The sequence below is a fragment of the Brienomyrus brachyistius genome, chromosome 1, assembly GCF_023856365.1.
Source record: "Brienomyrus brachyistius isolate T26 chromosome 1, BBRACH_0.4, whole genome shotgun sequence".
Classification (NCBI taxonomy): domain Eukaryota; kingdom Metazoa; phylum Chordata; class Actinopteri; order Osteoglossiformes; family Mormyridae; genus Brienomyrus; species Brienomyrus brachyistius.
The window spans coordinates 2494662-2515838 of NC_064533.1; the positions used below are offsets into that span (position 1 = coordinate 2494662).

The following is a 21177-nucleotide window of genomic DNA, read 5'->3' on the forward strand; positions in this document are numbered from 1 at the left end:
CTTTTTCCCAAACTTAAGAAAATTGTTTTACATATTCACCCAGCTTTCACTCATGAATATTTAATGCTTTAGTCCATACCCCTCCCCCCCAACACTTCTCCCCCCCAATGCTTCTCCTGCCTTCCCTTGTATCCAGGCTTTGTCTGCTCCCCCAGCCATGGCCATTTGCAAAGGAATAAATGTGGAGGCTTTCTGCAACCGTCAGGCATGGCTTGGGTGGGGGGGGGGGGGTGGGAATTACGGGAGAAGACCATCATGTGGGGAGGAAGGGGTTAAGCCTATTACTAGGAACCAATCAGGGCAGGAGCGAGCGCTGCAAAGCTCTGCAGTGAGAGAGAGTGAGAGAGAGAGTGGAGAGAGAGCAGAGAGAGAGATCAGAGAGGGGAGTGCACAGTGACGGGGGAGATTCTGGTGTGTGCAAACCGTCAGAAAGCAGAAAAAGGGATTGAGAGCGAGGGAGAGAGAGGGAGAGAGAGAGCGAGGGAGAGACAGCGTGAGAGGGATAGAGTGAGGGAGAGAGCAAGGGAGAGAGAGCATGAGAGAGCGAGGGAGAGAGCGAGGGAGAGTGGAGTAGAAAGGACTGTTCAGTCAGAACACATTGTGGAAGGGAGGAGGGAGAGTAACAGCAGAGAGCCAGGCGGGGAGGCAGGGAGAGCGAGCTGCACTTCTGCTGGTTTGCTTCCACTCCTCATGCAGGACACCCCCGGAAAGGCAGCGTGACTCGCCCTCCCCACCATGCTTTCCCACCAGCTGACACCCGTGAGGCCCCTGCAGGAGTGAGGGAGCCCCCGGCCACCAAGGACCCTGCCTTGACCCCGCCTGCGCTGGCATGTTTAGGGGACGGGGGGCAGGACCCTTACAGGAGCCGTGACAGGTTTCTCCAGGAAGGTGAGTAGCTGCCCTGGTGGTGATGGCATGCGACCGCGGTGTGGTGTGCAAAGGAGACAGTGTGTCGGCGATCAGAGCCCAACTCCGCTCTCAGCTGCTGCCGATGAATGAGTGTCTCAGAAACGTGATCGACGCTAATTAGACACCCGCTACGAAAAATTCCGGATAATCAGAAACCGTCTCCACATAGTGGGAGGCTGGTGATAACTGAAAGTGAGCCTCTCCATGATTTTGATACTTTCAGCACCTGGCCCCTCTGTGACTCGTAAACGACCGTGAGTGACTTTGATAGACACTTTCTGCGTTCTGCTTGCTGGTGGGTTAAGCAGCGACGCCAGTGTTTACAGCACGCATCCTCTCGTGGTGAATCTGTCAATCCGGAGCCGCTGTAACTCTGGGCTATCAGCTGATCTGGCAGGATTTATTCCTTGCGATCGATTCAGGGTACGGAATGTGGATGGATTGGAAGTGTCGACAAATGAAAGTTCCCGTCGGATCGCAGAAGTCGAGGGGAAGTGAGAATGCCGTCCTGTGTCTGGAGTATGGGGGATTCAGGACGGGCCGTGTGCGCGGGGGAGGGGTGTCGTCTCGTTAGGCTCGCCCGTCGTCGCTCTGGTGGTCCAAGCCACGGCGCTTCATGTTCCCTCCTGGGAGATCTTCCCTGCTTCCCGCCGTGCCTGTCTACTTCCAGGTCCGTGACAGAACCCAAAAGCTGCAAGGTGGGGGTGGAGGTGGAAGGGTGGGTTTTAATCTCATCTTTCAGACCGGGGGCTGATTTGCTAAGCAAATGAAGGACAGGTGTGGCAGGGAGCTCAAACTGATTCCTGGGAACGAAGGAGCCACTATTTCTGGGATGTGTTTTTTCCGGAACGTTTTCACCAGGCAACCTACTTCACAGTCCATAAATGTAGCGCAATAACCAACAGCTAAGTAAGCAAGTAAAGACGCGGATGGGAGTACAAAGGCAGGAAGGGGGGGGCGCTGTCCCACACTGAAAGCATCCCACTGGGGGGCAGCCACTTGTCTGGGATGCCTGTCTCAGATGCGCACCTGTCTCTCTGTCTCTTGCCTCTCCTCTCCAGGACAGGATCGGGAAGCAGGCGAGTGGCGGGTGCTGATGGACGCTGATGTGTCCAGTTTGGCGGGACTGAGCGGCCCCCACGAGCCCCGTGGCTGACGGAGACCCCAGCTCCCCTCACCTCTTAATGGGGGTGACTTTGAGCTGAGCCCTCCCCCCCTCCTTCCACCATTTCCACAACAACTTTAGAGTGCTGCTTCTCTGGGGAGAACTGTCTTCTAAGAGCATGGAAGGAAGGGAGATGAGGGCGTGAAGGCCAACCAGGAGGCACCTCGGCCCGCCTCTGCTCCACCCCCCACCCAGTCCCTCGGCCTTGCGGGCTGGTGGACCTCTAACCTCCAGAAACACACGCTAGGACCATCACCACCCACCACCCGGAAGCGGAGGCTAAGTGGAGTGAGCTTCCTCTGCCCGTCTTCAGAGGTCGTCGTGGTTAACAGAAAACTCCAAAAACTGATGAATGAGTGATGTGCTAACTCAAGGCAAGAAAAACCACAAAACGTGAGACTAAACAGACAGATCCTATGGAAAGGCTTCCCGTTCTTCTTCCTTGGATGCTACAATACTCATCACCCTCCCTCCGACCACAGAGGAGATCACTTTGTGTTTTTATACATCCATTCTGGAGCCTCTGTCTGGGAATACAAACGTTTCTTGACCCGGAAATCTTCCGTACAGCCGATTCGCGACATTTGAGGCCACTGATGCGGCTGTAGATCAGACGGTGGATTGGACGACAGGGTGGACACTGTGGATATGAGCATGCCGGGGGATTGGCTGAGAGTTTGCTTTTAGCCTGGCCAGTTGCAGGGCTTGGTATCTGTCCCATCGAGGAGAGCTTGGAGTGGGTGGCCAAGAGAAAGCGGGTTTTCTGTGGAGATGGACATCTTTATTTTTTTGACCAAGCATGCTGGGATGTGGTGATCTTATCTGGAGTTTGGAAAATTGTGCTGAGGACAACTGAGGGAGAGAAGGCATCTGGACAAAGGGTAAGATGCCCGGAGTGGTACAAGTGTATGTGTTTTTTTCTTTTTAGTGAATTTTTAGTGCATGTGTGAGTGCACGCGTGTGTGTGTGCGTGTGTGTGTGTGCACACGTGTGTGCGCGTGTGTGTCTACATGCCAGGAAAGACTCGGGGTCTTTGCATAAGGGACGGCATAAAATGAATGTAGCAGGATCCAGTGATCATTACATTATCCGGATGGGCTGAGAAAATGAGGTAATTTTATCTAGACGGTGCTGGCATTCGTGGGTTTGCCCTAGAGCCCAGCCCGTCGTTAACGCTGTGTTTTTCCAGCACCTCCCTGCGTACGACCTTCATTCCGCCACTCCTCCTCTCTACCCTCGGCCCTCCATCTGTTTCTCTCCTGAAGCCCCTCCCATTCCCTGTCCCCGCCCACTTCCAGGCATCTTGCAGCCCCACCCTCACTGCCTCTCAAACAGCGCTAAACCACAGCAGGTGACATTCCCTGGCAGTCCCTGGTTGGGTATCTTCAGAACTTATGTCTTTGATTAGCCACTATTAATCCATAAGGGGGCGCCCTTCATGTCAGGCATGGTCTGACAGTGAGCCCTTTGGCATCTTTTGATCAAAGTCCCTAGTGCTGCCAAAACGTTCAGACGATCCAACAAGAACAAATCCGCCTGGAGAAGCCGCTTCCATGACACAATGAGCGTCACATACTGTGGGTCCATCTAATACATACTAACTGACCCCTGGCGCAGCAGGTGAGCGAATCTCACAAAAAGGGTGTGAAACTCACAAGCATGTCAGCTGCCAAGCATTTTGTTCTTTTTTCCTCACGGTCTGTAATACTGGCAGATGCATCTGAACTGAACGTTGTATTATCAGTAGGACTGTGCAGGGTAAAGGTATTAAAACTTCACTCACTAGACCTTACCCACAATGCTCTGCTGTCGCATCTGGTTTGTGTGACAGGCACAAATGATTAGGGATGAAGCGATTCATAATCGTCTCGCTGATACAACTAGAAGCAACCGGATTTCATTGTTTTAAGACAGCGGGAGGCGGGAGTCTGACCAGTGGAATGATTCTTTTTTATCCACAGAAACACATTCACACGTCCTCTGATTCACCACTCCGACAGGCGCCCGCATTTCTCGGAGACAGGTTTCCACACTCATGCCTTGACACGTTGGTGAAAGCCCTGCTGATGTCTCTCCCGCTGCAGGATAATGCATGCCCCCCCCGCGCTGGAGGAAGAGGGCACCATGAGCAACGTGACCGTCCACGACAACGCCGAGTCCATCGACCGCAGCATGAACGTAGCAGCACCCTACCCACTAAGTTTCCAGGTCACCCTGACTGGCTTCCTCATGCTCGAGATCGTCCTGGGCTTGAGCAGCAACCTCACCGTGCTGGTGCTCTATTGCATGAAGTCCAACCTCATCAACTCCGTGAGCAACGTGGTGACGGTCAACCTGCACGTGCTGGACGTGCTCATCTGCGTGGGCTGCATCCCGCTCACCATTGTGCTCATCCTGCTCTCGCTTGAGGGCAACACGGCGCTCGTCTGCTGCTTCCACGAGGCCTCCGTCTCCTTCGCCAGCGTCGCTACGGCCGCCAACGTGCTGGCCATCACGCTGGACCGCTACGACATCTCGGTCAAGCCTGCCAACCGTGTGCTGACTATGGGTCGCGCCGTGGCTCTGCTCGCCTCCATCTGGGCCCTCTCCTTCTTCAGCTTCCTGGTTCCCTTCATGGAGGTGGGCTTCTTCAGCCAGGCAAGACTGGACCAGAACCAGACTGTAGCGACAGTGGCCCACACCAACCAGTACTACACAGAGTTGGGTCTCTACTACCACCTGCTGGCCCAGATCCCCATCTTCTTCTTCACCGTTGTGGTCATGCTAGTGACATACTCCAAGATCCTGCAAGCACTCAACATCCGTATCGGAACACGCTTCCACGTGGTGCAGAAGAAGAAGGCACACAAGAAGAAGAAGACCATCTCCATGACGACACAGCCGGACACGACGGATGCCTCTCAGAGCAGCACAGGGCGTAACCCGGCGCTGGGCATGCGTACATCTGTCTCAGTCATCATTGCTTTGCGCCGGGCAGTCAGGCGTCACCGGGAGCGGCGAGAGAGGCAGAAAAGGGTCTTCCGGATGTCCCTCCTCATCATCTCCACCTTCCTGTTGTGTTGGACGCCCATAACTGTGCTTAACACAGTCATCCTGAGCATAGGCCCCAGTAACCTCATGGTTAAACTCAGACTAGGCTTCCTGGTCATGGCTTATGGGACGACCATCTTTCACCCACTGTTGTATGCCTTCACGCGCCAGAAGTTCCAGAAGGTGCTCAAAAGCAAAATGAAGAAGAGGGTCGTGTCCATAGTGGAGGCTGAGCCCCTGCCTAAAAACGCTGTTATCCACAACTCGTGGATTGACCCAAAGAGGAACAAAAAGGTGACTTTCGAGGAGAATGAAATGAGGCAGAAATGCCTCTCCTCGGAAGACGTTGAGTGACCTTCTGGGCATCTCCTAACTCATAGATGTGGACTGACCTTCTCGATGTCCTCTACATGCAGAGAGACACTCATAACCACTGCCAGGTGACTTTGCATTAAAAAGGGAATGTTATTCCAGATCTGTACTACTGCGGAAAGACCGCTCCATGTGCAGAGATCAGAGCAACATAATTTATTACTATTTATTGTGTGAACAGATGACGGTAGGTTTCATAGAGAAACACGCTGTACAAATTGCATGGCTTTTCACAAGTAGTGAATACATTGTATATATAAGCCAGTCATGTATATAATATATGTACAGAGAATAGACACTTGGACACTAAATCTGTCAATTTATAATAAATAGCTTAAAAGAGGAGATGGTCTGTGGTCCATCATGAAACCAAGAACCCCCCCCCCGTACAAACCAGACCTCTCAGGTGGCCAGAGCAGAACTCGGGGGAGGGGCTCTCCCTCAGATGCCACACGAGGGACTCCTCAAGGGCAAATGCTCGGGTCTGGGGGGGGGGGGGGGGGGTGGGGGTCACTGATTGGACGAGGGGGCAGCCGAGCTGAAGTAATTTCATTACAGCCCCCATAATGCAATGCTGCTGTACGGCTGTGGCCGCTCAGGGGGACAGCGGTGTGATTTGCAGGAAATAAGGTCTGCTTTACATCAAACTCACCCACAGGTCCAATTGGCAGTGGCAATGTTTCTTTTAATAGGGACTTAGCTGCCGGGCCGCACCATGGCTGTCAGTCTGCGAGCGCATGTGCTCAGAGAGGCCAGCCCTGCAGCCGAAGGAGCACTGCCGGAAACCGGCTGAAGGCAGTTTGCCCCACTGCCTGCCCCCTGCTGGTCTGTGGCTGTCCACTCTCTGCCCGATTAAGGTCATGCCACGCCGCAAAAAGGGCTATCAAGTCACGCCTGGGCAGCAACCCCATGGCGGATAAAACTGCCAGGGAAGGGCTCCCTGTACCTCAAAGGGGGGGTTACCCAGGGCAACCACGGGGTACAGGAAATGCAGGAAAAAGAGGAGTTCTCTACCTCTGCCTGACAGTCTCCTCCTTCGTGTTCAGCACCATCGAGCTGGGTGCGGAAAGGAGAGACGCTTGGCTCAGGAATAATAAATTCAGCCATTCTGATTCCCTCGGAATGTAAAAAGAAAGATAATATGTGTTTATTTGGACGGGGAAAGTAAATGTGGCACAACGGCAAACTTCCAGGCTGGATTCTGCCACTACTTGTACTCATTGCCTAAGTACAACCACTGACGGGGTCCTGTAAGCCATTCCCAGCAGATCCCCAATGTGAGACGATGTTCACGTCTAAATTAGAATAAAAACACTTTAAATATATAGTCTGATGGGTTTTTTTTCCAATGAGGTGTTTTTACTTTCAGAGCCGCAGTCAGATAACAAAGCCCTACTTGATGAGGGCCATCAGCAGGGTTGGTACCCAGAATTCCTAGCTTCTACGCAATGTATCCTACATAATGTAGCAGTATGGCCCTAGAAGATAAAAGTTAGATTGCAGAATCTAAACATATAAGCATATTAGTGAGGTTAGTGCACTACCCGCAGATGAAAGAGTGATCCCGCAATGCAGTGTTTCAAGGAAAATGATATCAATTGCAAATGACGTACATTACAGATTCAGCCAGCTAGAGGTTTTGGTCCATAAGCTCCTTCAAACAAAGGCTAGGACCCATGTTGGTCCGTGAAGCAGGCAGCAGGGCATCTTGATGAGCCCCCCCCCCCCCCCCCCCCATAAAAAAGCTTCAAAGACCTTTTTGTGTCAGGAAAACCGGCCATACACCCTGTGGTTGATCAGCACATGTCTCCGCTTGCTGAAGATGGCCCCAGGACCAGAGAAGATGGCTCTGAGTAGGATCCAAAGACACATACTGTGCTGGGCTCTGAGTAGGATCCAAACACACGTACTGTGTCGGGTTCTGAGTGGGCCCCAATCATGCATACTGCGCCAGGTTCTGACTGGGATCCAAACACACATACTGTGCTGGGCTCTGAGTAGAATCCAAACACACATACTTTGCTGGGCTCTGAGTAGAATCCAAACACACATACTGTGCTGGGCTCTGAGTAGAATCCAAACACACGTACTGTGTCGGGTTCTGAGCGGGACCCAAACACACATACTGTGCTGGGCTCTGAGTAGAATCCAAACACACGTACTGTGCTGGGCTCTGAGTAGAATCCAAACACACATACTGTGCTGGGCTCTGAGTAGAATCCAAACACACATACTGTGCTGGGCTCTGAGTAGAATCCAAACACACGTACTGTGTCGGGTTCTGAGCGGGACCCAAACACACATACTGTGCTGGGCTCTGAGTAGAATCCAAACATACATACTGTGCTGGGCTCTGAGTAGAATCCAAACACACATACCGTGCTGGGCTCTGAGTGCTTCCCAAAGGTGCTAGACAGCCTCTATTTAGGTATAGCAAATGTTCTCTGAAGATGCACTGCTGAGTGTCTGTGGTGTAAGAAGACCCACGCTCGCAGAGGTAGTGCTCCCGTAGTATGGCTGTGGGGTCAAAACCCATGTGTCGCCCTAGGTGAGCTTTTCTGCCAGTGCCCCCTACCCCCCACCCCACCCCCTAGGAATTTGGTTTTCTGAGTCAGGTTCCCTCAGAAGATGTTGTCCATGTTGCCAAATGGGTTTGATCGCCACTTTTTCAGGAACAGAGAGGCTTGGAGGCAGCGACCACATCTCCCGCCTGAAAGGCTCTGGGTTAAAGTCCTGCCCCATTTGTGTGGCATTCCAGGGTTCTCCAGGGTCCCTCCCTGCAAATGCCCAAAAACATGTTTTTTTTAAGCAAGGATGATGATATTTCTGCTTTATCTGCACAGGTAAAGCGGAATGCCTTGTTTCATATTTCCCTTGTTGCCTTAAGAGACACACGGGGAGCACAATTTTGGGGTTTGAACACAGCACAATTTGAGCATCTATCCAGAATGGGTTTTTTTTGGTGGGGAGCGGGGTCGTATTAAAAGTCTTGCTCAAGGGATGAGATTATTCTGCTCAGTATGGGATCTGATCTGGCAACCTTCTGATCGCAGGCACAGAGCCCCAGCATACTGGGCCATACACCACTGGTAGGTGAACAGGTATCCGAAAATTGTCCATATAAGTGACTGTGTGGCTGACTGTGTGCCCAATGATGGACTGGCATCTCTTCCTGGGTGTCCCTTATGTCATGCCCCAAGCCTCCTGAAGGTTGATTCCAAGCTTAGAGGTACACATCAGTGAATAATTGATTATGGAGAGATGGATGGATGGATGGTGGGTAATATGCTGAGCAGATCCTTTCTGTCAGCCGAAGCAGGAGCCCAGAATACAAACCAGCACACTGTCCCACTTCAGCTCAGGGCTGAGAGCTACTGTGCTCTGCCTAGCAGGGCCCTTCAGAGATACAAGCTGGCCCACGTTACAGATGCGGGCCGTGACTGGCACCCTCTCCAGCCCTACTGGCATTGTGTCTGCCTGCCACTGACATCCACTGACAAGCCCTGCACCCATCCTGATTAAATCGCATTTTCAACGGATTAAAAACAACTGATTGGTTGAGCCTCTGTCAGAATCCGGCCAAATGTCAGTAATACCCAGATTTGAATTTTATGATTAATATGTGTGCAGGAAAGATCCTGTAACTCACAATGCTGACAGTAAATAGAGCCTCAAGCATGTTGGGGGGCCACATGGACACAGCAACTCTCTCATATGAATTCTGACCCCCGAGTCTGTGGCCTAATCACCCAGGGGAGTTTGTAGAAGCTCCAAGTGGCGAAAAGGCTCAAGGTTAAAGTACAAGTAACATTTCAGCCGAGAGGTAAAGATAAGCCACAGCTTAAATGTTCAGAGAAACATGAGGGAGTTTCATTACTGCGGAATAAGGTTAAGTTAAAAGTGGAACATTTCCAAAAGTCAGCTCCACGTGCTAGAAGTAGGTCTAACAATTTTGCTGACGAATCCTCTTTACGGAATTCTCACTTCTGCCTCCAGGGATACCTGCCCGTCTCCGCAATTTATCTAATCTCAGGAAGACATTTGATATCTACGGCTGACATTTTATCTGTTGAATGACTCGGCCAGCAGAAACGTCAACAGGAAATTGACAGGAAATCGAATGAAGCAGCAGATAATTCCAGGAATAAGAGTGTGTTCTTCATTGTAGAGTTTATCATCAGTGTGGAGCTCGCGGACAAACGCTTAAGGATACAGTGTCTATCGCTTAAGCTATAGATAAACAGCTTAAGTGTCATCATGAGAAAATCAAACTGAATGAGACAGTCCTGTATGAAAATGCCTGGCACTTGCTGTCTGGCACACATGCCCCGTGGTCTCGTACTGCCCCATTCGATGTTCCTGTTTGCCATGTTAGGTCAGCAGGTGGGCTGTTATGAACCAAGCCCGTCTCATGGCGGTGTGCGGCTCGGCCCATCGCCGTACCTCTCTATGGCCCTTTCCTTCTAGGCAGACTTTCAGGCCTCAATATTTATGATGATGTTTTCCCTTCCTGTCCCCATAAGACAGAGGACAAATTAGCTGCTGGTCCATCCATCCATCCATCCATTTTCCAAACCGCTTATCCTACTGGGTCGCGGGGGGTCCGGAGCCTATCCCAGAAGCAATGGGCACGAGGCAGGGAACAACCCAGGATGGGGGGCCAGCCCATCGCAGGGCACACTCACACACCATTCACTCACACATGCACACCTACGGGCAATTTAGCAACTCCAATCAGCCTCAGCATGCTTTTGGACTGTGGGGAGAAACCGGAGTACCTGGAGGAAACCCCACGATGACATGGGGAGAACATGCAAACTCCACACACATGTAACCCAGACGGAGACTCGAACCCGGGACACAGAGGTGTGAGGCAACAGTGCTAACCACTGCACCACCATGCCGCCCGCTGCTGGTCCACGGTCTGTAAATATTCATGACACTAGATAAGCAGCTCTGCTCCAAGTTCATCTGTGTTTCATTTTTCGAGGGGGTTCTGGTGATACACACAGGTTCCCCCATTGACAACCCCCCAGGTGTCCTCAGAACTGGAAATGACTTGATGTACATATTGCATGAATCTGTGGGAGAGAGTTAACATCTGCCATGAAACACACTGACGCAGAGTTCAAAGAGATGGTTGTATGCAGAAATTCTTATGCTTTCAGCGGAGGGAAAATCTTCCTTTGGAAGAGCTGGCCAGGAACATATGCACATGACATGCACATCACATAGCACAAGGACCCTCACAGAGCACACACATTTGCACATCACTTGCACACAACAGGTACACTACATGCACATCACATGTATGCCACATGCATGCTAACATATCACAAGAGCACATGCACATTAGCACACAGCATGCATGCCACATGCAAGCTCACATATTGCAAGCACACACACACACGCCCATCACACACACAGCACACGCACAAACGTACGCGCCCTCCCCCCAGTCTCTGCATACAGACCTGGCACCCCTCCAGGACCTGCTTCCTGATGTCTGTCTGACTTTGATTCCCACCCAGCAGCTGCCACTCAGCAGTGTGTGGTCGTCATCAGCACCCCTTCCCCCTTCAGCCTTATCGTCACACGGTGTGTTACGATCATTTCCACCCTTTCACCAGTTCACATCCCCCCCCCCCCCGATGTGCCCTTCAGCTGCCCTCCTGGCCTGACCCCCATCCCCGCTGCCACACCCCCGGCGTTACCCAGCAGGTTCAGAGTGGGAAAAAAGCCGACAAATTGTGTTATGTGGCCCTGCATTGTGCTTCTATTGTATTAGGCCAGTGCGCACTTGGCTATAATTCAGCGCGATTCTGCTATCGCCAGGGAGACGGCGGACGAATGGAAAGCGGCGAGCTGCGCTGGCTTGACGAATCATTGGTCACGCTCGATTTCAAAACACTGCCTTTAAAACGAAGCAGACCCTGGGGCAGTCGACCGATAGGGGCACCCGGAGATGCAGCTGCAGATTATGGCCAAGGAAGACTGATATAGTTCACAAGCAAAAGCAGATCTCTGCGCATGAAAGGCACGAGTGTCGGCAATAAAGCTTTTTAAAGATTTTGATTAAAATCAGAAATTAGAGATAGTGTAAGACTCCTTACTGCCTCTATCACTGTGGGTATTGTTGCTTGTCCACAGTTTTGTTGTGAAATGTTTCTGCTGAACATACATCTCTGGAAAAAATTAAGAGACCACTCTATATTTTTTAAAAGCCTGCATTTTTAAATCCTGATCAAATCCACGTTCTGTTGGCAGAAGGTTACGCTGCGAGGCAGGCTGCTTCCAGGCTCTAGGTTTGTAAGACAGCAGTACACAAGAACAAAGTGAAGCAGGAGACACTGGGAACGACCAGAAACCAGCCAGATAGAGGACAGAAGCGACTGTCTAATGCCAGAGAGGACAGTCAACTTATCCAGCAGTGCCTCATAAATCGGAGGATGACCTGAAGTGACCTTCACAAAGAATGAGAAACATGACGTGGTGTGAAGTGCACTGCTAGGACAATTCATAACAGGCTTTTGAAGCAGGACTGAAGACCCATAAAGCAGAAGCCCTTCATCAATGAGAAACAGAAAAGTGTATATTTTACACCGGCACATACCCATAAACGGAGGAATGAGTGAAGCTGAAATCTTTGCTGTGGTCTCACTTTTTCCCAGAGCTGTACATCAGTAAGATTGTTTGGCATTTTTTTGCATACTTTCACCTACCACTGGCGTACTGAATGTAAGCACTTAGAATTGGGATATTCTGACCTGGGGACCAGGTGAGAGGGGAGGCCAAGGCTCAGGATAACCCCCCAGCAGTGGGCTGACAGCATAAACGAAAGGGGCATAATCCCAGCTGATTATCCTCTCAAGGACCTGGTAGGACTTCCTCACTTAGGGCATTTGGTGAAACGTGGATTTATATAGTTTATGCATATTGAACGACATGAATACAGTTTCTGACAGTAAACTCATTTTGGGCAAAAATGCCGCATTAATTATATGTTTTTAATTTAATTTTACTTGTAATGTTACTCTTTGAATCTTTGGTTTGTATAGCTTTTCACAAAAATAAGAGGCATTGTGTGATGTCAAAAGGCTAAGTTAAAAAGCTTTCAATCAATCCATCCCAGCACTGGTGCAGACATGAGCCATGTCAGGAGAGCTGGCTGCAGCTGTGTGGCTCTGCTGCTCACTGTCTCAGACCCAAAGAGCTGGATCCGCCTCCTGCTGTCCGCTACTCATGTCCAGGTAGGGAAGGTACTCTGCATAGCTCTGTGTCAGTCAGAGATGGTTGTGCTTGAAACTGATGGAGACAAGCAAAACTCTAACCAGAAATCAAGAATGCAGGGCACTGCTAGAACGTTCTGGTCTCTGTATAAATATGCCATCTTTAGCAGGACTGTACATTCTATGGTCTATGATCATACACTCTATGGTCTTAGAGTCTGTCATAGGAACACAAAAAGTAGGGCATGTCTGCACTGTCACTAACACCAGAGCTGTCGCCTTGCTGGAGGACACTAATAGGTCAGTATTATTTTGGCTTGGGGGCAGTATAAGGGGGCAGCTTAGCGCCGCTGGCCTGAGCGTCAGGCAGACGGGTGTACGAGGCGATGACAGCACTGACTCCCGTGTGACAGGGGGAACGTGGCACCTGATTGGCCGGGTTCAGCCGAGGCGTGCTGTGGTCTTGCCAGATCTGAGGCCCCCTCTCAGTTGTAGCCGCTGGAACACATGAGTGAGAATGCAATGATAGCACACCTCACCTGTGCATCCCCATCCATCTGCACCTCCCACCCTATCTGCTCCCCAATAATCCCCAGCCCCCGTCACTGCTTTTTAGAACTGTTTTATTTGCAGCTGCTGCATCTATGTCTATTCGTATTAATTTTCTGAATCCAACGTTGCTTCGACGTCCTATGTTATGCACTTAATTACCAGGGGAAATCATATTTAGCAAGGTGATATTTTTTAATTATTTGAATTTAAAGGAATTTGATTGAGTACCTCGTTTATTCAAAATCAAAATTCCCATCACTGTCCATGGGTTAATGTAATAAAAATGTTCATCTTTGAAATATCTGGAGCAGGTCAAAACCAACGTACGTAATAACTCCATTGACTAAAAATTAAAATCGACATAGATATTTTGTACAGATCTTTTAATTACCTAAGCGTTTTGTCGTTCCTTCACGAAGGAACTATGGCTTCATGAAAACGATTCTGATCTGAGGATATGTAAATAACAGTTTGAATAAATAAATAAATATTCCTTATGTGAGTGTGTGTGTGTATGTATATATATATATATATATATATATATATATATATATATAGAGAGAGAGAGAGAGAGAGAGAGGATCTTTTGTACCACTGACACAGGGACAAAATTACATAGTCTTCTCAATATCATGATAGCCCAAGAAGGGCAATACCATCCAACCAAAAGCCATCCATTACAACTAGGCTGGTATTCTAATCTTCAAAAGTTGTTGGTAACAGAAAAGAAAGTAAACTTCTCACAAATGAAGACAGGAATCACCATTCTGGGAAAAAAATAATTGTACAAAGTTTAAATTCTTTGGTCATTATCAAATTTCAGTTTATTCACACTGGTTAGCACTGTTGCCTCACACCTCTGGGACCCGGGTTCAAGTCTCCGCTTGGGTTACATGTGTGTGGAGTTTGCATGTTCTCCCCACGTCATTGTGGGGTTTCCTCCGGGTACTCCGGTTTCCCCCCACAGTCCAAAGACATGCTGAGGCTAATTGGACTTGCTAAATTGCCCGTAGGTGTGCATGTGTGAGTGAATGGTGTGTGAGTATGCCCTGCGATGGGCTGGCCCCCCATCCTGGGTTGTTCCCTGCCTCGTGCCCATTGCTTACGGGATAGGCTCCGGACCCCCCGCGACCCAGTAGGATAAGCGGTTTAGAAAATGGATGGATGGAAGTTGTTAAACATTGCAAAGTGAAATTGTTGTTCTCGAGACAAGTTACATAGTCTAGTGGAAAAACTATGCTCACTATATCATGCATCTCTATATGCACACATGACAAGGCTCGCACAAGCTTCAAAATTTAAACCGTTTTTAATTCGTAAACCAAGACATCTCTTTGGTCATACTGAAGTCACACTGAACTTAGACTTTGCCAATAGCGCCATCGTCTGCCCATACCGTTTTTATATTATAAAATATGTGAGGTAGGGGAGAAGGTTAAACATTCTATTATTCATTAGTGGAGCACAGTATTAGTAACGTCCTTAACCAAAACTGATCCACAACGTCTAGTTCTGCAAATGAATAATAAAAAAACAGATCATTATAATCGATAAAAACGTTAACACGATGTTACGAGATACACGAACTCCAGAATGTAATGTTAAGGTTTTACGCGAACACTATGCGACGGTGACTTTATATGACGTCACGCGAGTTCGCCCGCAGCGTTACTTTCCCAATCAGGAAGGGGTGTGTGCGGTGCCTTGTCTGTGTCATCGTCTTTTCTGATCTGTCTTCTAAAGTGCTTAGACGGTAAGTGGTGAACTATTAGTATTTGTCACGTTCTTTAAGTATAGTTACAAAGTTATAAATAATTTTACGAGTAACAAATTCGCTGAAACACTTCCGACTAAACAGAGTTAAAGTTGTCCGACGAGTCGGACAGTTCTCAGGATGTAAAGCGGCCCCAAATTAATAGTAGGTTAAGCTGCATATAAAATTTAACACCGCTGACGGGTTGTTGAAGGGACAATTAATTGAAAATGGAAATGGACAGTCCACAAATTCTCACCGTGTATCGCTGCCTAGCAAAGTTAGGTGTGAAACAAATATATGATGAATAATGTACAAGGAATGAACATATGTGAATTCTTGGAGAAATAGCCATCATAGAGACCTTCATGTAAATGTGTTCGCATTTGCCTACATAAATTATACATTTGCAAATGTGTGGTTTCCCCTTCTGGTTCGGCTGTTCACACTGAACTACATGTCTGTTTTAAAAGGAATTACTAGCACGTGGTGTGTGGGGTGGGATATGTTTCTTTGCTAAATGATAACAATGATAATAATAATAAAATATTTTATTTACATAACGCTTTTCAAATACGCTTACATAGAACATGGCAAAGTAAACATATAAAACAGAAATCGACAGGGAATGTTATAGATTGAGCAAACAAAAAGGTTTACAGATGGGTTTTGAAACCGGTGGCTGCGTTCACATGATCTAGATATCTCGTAGTAATTTGGAAACGATTTTTTAGTTTCCAGCTTAACTTTCAGAAGGATGACTCTGCAGTGGACAGCGGTGGCCACCTTCCTCTACGCGGAAATTGGTGTCCTGCTCGCCCTCTGTCTGCCTTTCATATCAGCCAAGAGGTATCGCAGTGCCTGCATGTCTATCTGTATGTGATGCAGAAACGCATCAACATCACACAGTGTTGTAAGGATAGAACACTCTCTGTTCCTGTGTGTCCGAGGTAACTGTCACACACAACTGTTGTAATTTTCATCAGAACATTTTGCTTGAATAATGTTTTTTTCTAAGTGTATAACATGTAATGCAAATATAGGCAAAATAAGAGCAAATGCTTGAACGCATTCTAATGTAGTCAATAGCAGAGGCAGCAAAGGTTGGTTTTCCTGTGTCTTTGCCCCCTTAGGTGGCAGTCTGTGTTCAGATTCCGTGTATGGAATGCATTGGCTTCATTCTGGAACAAAGCCTTCCTCACCATGATAATAATCCTCATTGTCCTGTTCCTTGGTAAGTTTGAATGAAATCTGTCACCAGCACACAGATCACACCAAAGCTCTAAGGAACAAAGACCTCGCCTGATGAATGTTTGACACATTTTGTCGCATTTATTTTATGCTGACTTACCTTGTTAACGTTACGGTCTTATTGTAGAGGCGATATTTGTTGCCTTGATCCCGCTGCCTCTGGCTTCCCCCACAGACGCTATCCGGGAGGTCAGGAAGTACTCGGGGGAGCAGCTCAACAAGAATTCCAAGCTGCAGCCCAATATGTTCGACCACCTGCACATGAAGCTGTTCCGTTCCCAGAGGAACCTCTACATCTCTGGCTTTTCTCTCTTTCTGTGGCTGTAAGTCAGCCATGTTCTCTACTTGTGCAGTTAATGAATGGGAGTACAGTTTACAGACCCATCATCGATCAGCATATCGTGTGCAGGTCATTCACCAATTGGTGTAACTGCCTTTACTTTGGATTCCTATTGGTTTAACCTAGATGATGACTATAGGGCACTAACAATACCATCCAAAGTTGTTTCAAAACCTCAGTGCTTCTCTCATGGCATACAACTATATTTTCTGTATCTTTATACGTTTCTTTAATACCTAAATGGATTCCTCATCGTTGCATGAAATTTTCATTTAATGCTGTGCTGACAAGTCCATTACCTAGTCCCATGTTGTGTGCTCTGCTGCCCCCTACTGGCTGATTAATGTGATGCAGTCAGTGAGTGTCATATTCCCTGCTGTGTGTCTGACGGCAGTGTCATGAGGCGTGTCATAATGCTGATAAACCAGTTAGCGACTGTCACGGCGACTGGAGTGGCCCTGCAGACCCAGGTGGAGAATGCTAACCAGGTGGCCAAGAAGTACATGGAGGACTGCGAGGACCTCAGAAAGGTGAGCTTCTTAAACCTCCAGTGGGTGGGATTATTGTGCTGGCTGCCATCCACAGATTTATCTTACTTTATATTGACTATTTTTGTTCTGCATGGATCAAAGCAGGCAATAATATTATGTGCAGTTTCTCTTGGAGTCGCCAGAGTGGTTTTAGAGTTTTATTACATTTTCAGGAAAGTTTCAACATTAGCTTTAGCCACACTGCTAACCAAATAGAGAAATGGGTGGAAATGGGCCACTGACATGTCCTGTTACACAGAGATTGGCTCTCGAGTTGGCGACTCCTAACCGAATTGGACTCAGGTTGTACATAAATAGGTGTCTGACTTCACTTCCAGCTTGTTCCAAGTTAACGTCAGAATTTACTCAAACCCCTGTATAAAGAATAATGAGCATTATGGCTGGGTTGCAACAACATGGTTTAACTGGATTAAATCAAGATTTATCTACTAATCCTGTGGCACCAAACTTTAAAGATAGTTTAAATTTAGTTCACAATCAATGCTGGTTAAATCTAAACCTAGATTAAATTCAAGTGTTTTGCATCAGTGAACTTAACCCTAGTATAGAGCTGGATTTGCATCAGTGAACTTAACCCTAGTATAGAGCTGGATTTGCATCAGTGAACTTAACCCTAGTATAGAGCTGGATTTGCACCAGTGAACTTAACCCTAGTATAGAGCTGGATTTGCACCAGTGAACTTAACCCTAGTATAAAGCTGGATTAGCACTCATATTTAAACCACCCCTTGAAGAGGTTTATTTTAAGTCAGGCTTATTGACAGCATGGCTACATTTCTTTGCTGGGTGGGGTTGGCGGAAAGAGTCCCATGTAGGAAGATTCGAGACAGTTAAATGCAGTCGAGTGTTTTAAAGCAGGGATCTTTTTGGAGCCACATTGCACACGGCCATATCTTACTGATTGGTTGACCACAAGCACCACTGCATACATGGAAGTTACGTGGAACTGCACAAGAGATGTATTGGAGCAAAAATTGAGCTGACTTGCGTAATTTTCTACCCCAGTTGAATTGTATGCGTCCATTAAGGCTCGTTCTCGCGAAGCGCTTTGTGCTTTTTGTCAACGCGCACGTTCTGCCATTCGCTAGAACATCGTACATTGTGTAGAAAGGATGTATGACGTATGAACGTATGAAAACGCACGCTGCATGTTTCTCTGCGCTGCCCACCCCCATAGATGACAATGAAAATGGTTACTAGCGCATTCCAGAGTGTTTGTATGCATTTTTCACTCCATCGTTTTCCCCACAAACATTATGGACAATCATGTACAATCATAGAAATGGCTGCTACATCACAACATTAAACATGTATAAAGATGCACAGAAATGTGGACAAATGTGAGATGAAAATGCAGAAAAACACATGCGAGGGGAAAAATTGCAGTACTGCGCGTTGAGCTTTTCCTTGCGGTTTTGGCTCCTACGCTGTGAGCATATTCTTAATACATTTTTTGCTTGAGTCTCCATATTTCTGCATCGGAAAATTCGCTAACCAATATACTTTTATATAATATTGCAAGTGCCGGCGGTGAAACTCGCCAGCACTGGGATGGGGGCTGGATAAGTAAGAAATCGAATTGTTGACAAGGCTTCTTTTTCCTATCCGGGGCTGCGTGTTACTGCTGTGCTCAGCCACAGGCTGTACGACCAGCAGCAGCAATGGCTTATGGGACTGAGAGCTGTTCTCCAGTTTGTGAAAGAGCATGCTGATGAAACAGGACTAAATGAGTCTGTATCTTACACCACCACTCCCCCCCCCAATCCTTCAGGTGCTGGATGAAGGGAAGACAGGGAAGAAGATAGAGGAGGGGAACGCGGTGCTGAAGAAGGAGGTGGGGAGGCTGACTCAGGAGCTGAGAACCACCGATGAGGGTTTGTCACACTGCTGCCTCTTCCAGTCTGAATTCGCCTTGGCTGTGGAGTTAATTTTTATGCTTTTTCAAGTTGTCGTAGTAGGGAAGAGTCGGTCCACTGTAAAAGTCTCTGCCTGCGTGTAATGTATGGCTAAGTGGGTTAAATCTCTGGGACTCTGGTCTGAAGGTTGCTGGTTCAGATCCCAGCACCTCCAGGCTGATGTCACCATTGGGCCCCTGAGCAAAGCCTTTAGTCCCTAATTGCTCCAGGGGCTGGAGGCTGGCTGACCCTGCTTTCTTAAAAAGACGTACATCTGCTAAACAAATAATTGTATAATAAATCTCTCTCTCCCCCTCCCTCCTCTGCAGCTCTGAAGAAGTCCCAGGCAGAGGTGAAGGCTGTGCGGAGGCAGGCAGAGGGCCTGACGCAGGAGTACGAGAGGCTGCTGCAGGAGCACCATGTGCTGCAGGTAAGCAACGGGCTGCCCGCCTCCGGTTCGCCCGCCTCCGGTTCGCCCGCCTCCGGTTCGCCCGCCTCCGGTTCGCCCGCCTCCGGTTCGCCCGCCTCTGGGTCCTCATCCAGGAGGACCTGACTGTCTGCGTAGGGCACTTACCCCATCCTTCATGGCTGCTCCAAATCAGTCATCACTTCACACGATGAGTTAAAGGACCCTTGAGTTACATGAATGCCCATTTTGCTTATTTTATCACCAAGTTTGCATCAGTCTGAGAACTTTTAAGTCCTTAGAACAGAGACTCTGTAAAAAGAGTCCAGCTCTCCTTTTAAAGATTAATGAACACTGTCAAACACTGTCTGTTATCTTACGCAGAATCTTCATCAAGGAGATGAAGGTGACAAAAAGAGCCAGTAAGTGAAGGAGCTTTGAGGTGGAGCCTTCGGTTGACACGGTTGGTGGCGGATGAGGGTGGACGTCCGTGAGAAGACCCAGCGTTCAGGAAACCCATCAGCATGTTCTCAATATTTCAGGACGAGATGTGCAGCGTTCGGCCGCTTTGGAATGGCAAGCGTTCTCCAGCACTCTTCCAGTGTGGACTTTAATTATTCACTGGGGAAAAAAAATCATTCATCTGGAGAAACGTAAAAAAATAGGTTCACTTGCTTTCCACGTGTTGCTGATTGTTCGTTGCCAAAATGGGATTCCCTCAAATGGGGTACATTTGAATCGTTTTCACACTTTTATAGCTTCGAAATAAGTGCCGTTTGTTTTGTCCACCTAGTTTCGTTTGATACTGGTTGATTTTTTTTCGTCCTTTGATGTTTAACAGTGGTAGACCGGTGTTCTCGACGTCGGGCTTCCATGGGTCCTGAACCAACGAGGGGCTGCTGTTGTGGCTCCACTCAGTACTCGCCAATGTTGACACGTTTTTGCTATGAAAGTTGATAGCTTAAGGAATGTTTTATCCAAAAAGGGAAGACGGACTGTCAGTAATGTGAAACGTCTTGCTGTTTTAATTGCGTGCTTTGAGATGGGCAAGGCCTGCTTTTGATAACGTCCTCCATCCATTTGTGTTCCGTCACCATATTTTGTGTTCTTATGCCACTGCATAATCACCTTAAATACAGCGAAAACGTCACGTGGGCAAAGGTTTACTAAATTTTTTATGAAAATGCCAACATTCACATGTGTCATATATTTAAATATTTACAAAGTCTTTTCACATGGCTGGTGGATGAGGATGGGAGGGCATGACTGTACAGCTTCTCCTCTCCTACAGTTTTCGGGGTAAACAGGCTTGGTTTTGTCTGTTTTCGGTCTGCATGCATATATGACCCTTTAACCGGGCCAGACCTCAGTGGCTGAAGCTGTCTGCTCTGCCCGTTAGCCCTGGAGCTTACGTTGATAGGGCGAACCATCTTCACCCCACATTTGCAGCTGGAGAACGTAGTAGAACGTTATAGGTTTAGTACTTTACAGGTGTAACAGGACTACCTCTCCTGGGATTTGAACGTAGAGGCTTCCGATTACCAACGCATCTCATTCACCTCTGTTCCACCACCTGCACTGAAGTAGCCATAATAATTCATTTAGCAGTATGCCTTACAGAAATGCTCATTTCTTTCTTAAATGTTTGTTTTTGAATTTAGCTTTTTCTTAATGTAAAATAAAATAAAGATCATTTTAAGGCTTTTGTATGTCAATCAGCAATT

General features: G+C 48.0%; 2 protein-coding genes across 3 annotated transcripts; both read left to right on the forward strand.

The window, feature by feature from the left end:
* The first annotated feature begins 387 nt into the window (after positions 1 to 387).
* LOC125709711 (G-protein coupled receptor 22-like) lies at positions 388 to 5819 on the forward strand. Of its 2 annotated transcripts, XM_048978462.1 has the most exons (3): positions 388 to 888; positions 1971 to 2955; positions 4159 to 5819. In XM_048978462.1, exon 3 carries the CDS (start codon positions 4163 to 4165, stop codon positions 5456 to 5458), a length of 1296 nt encoding a protein of 431 aa, XP_048834419.1. In that variant the 5' UTR covers positions 388 to 888; positions 1971 to 2955; positions 4159 to 4162; the 3' UTR covers positions 5459 to 5819. The 2 variants fall into 2 exon arrangements, with proteins under 2 accessions (XP_048834419.1, XP_048834503.1); XM_048978546.1 differs by having other exon boundaries at positions 388 to 2955.
* Positions 5820 to 14877: 9058 nt separating this feature from the next.
* On the forward strand, positions 14878 to 21168 carry bcap29 (B cell receptor associated protein 29). Its single transcript, XM_048978684.1, has 8 exons — positions 14878 to 15010; positions 15745 to 15859; positions 16144 to 16244; positions 16437 to 16584; positions 16996 to 17131; positions 18924 to 19026; positions 19377 to 19477; positions 19838 to 21168. Exons 2-8 carry the CDS (start codon positions 15768 to 15770, stop codon positions 19877 to 19879), a joined length of 723 nt encoding a protein of 240 aa, XP_048834641.1. The 5' UTR covers positions 14878 to 15010; positions 15745 to 15767; the 3' UTR covers positions 19880 to 21168.
* Positions 21169 to 21177: the final 9 nt, after the last annotated feature.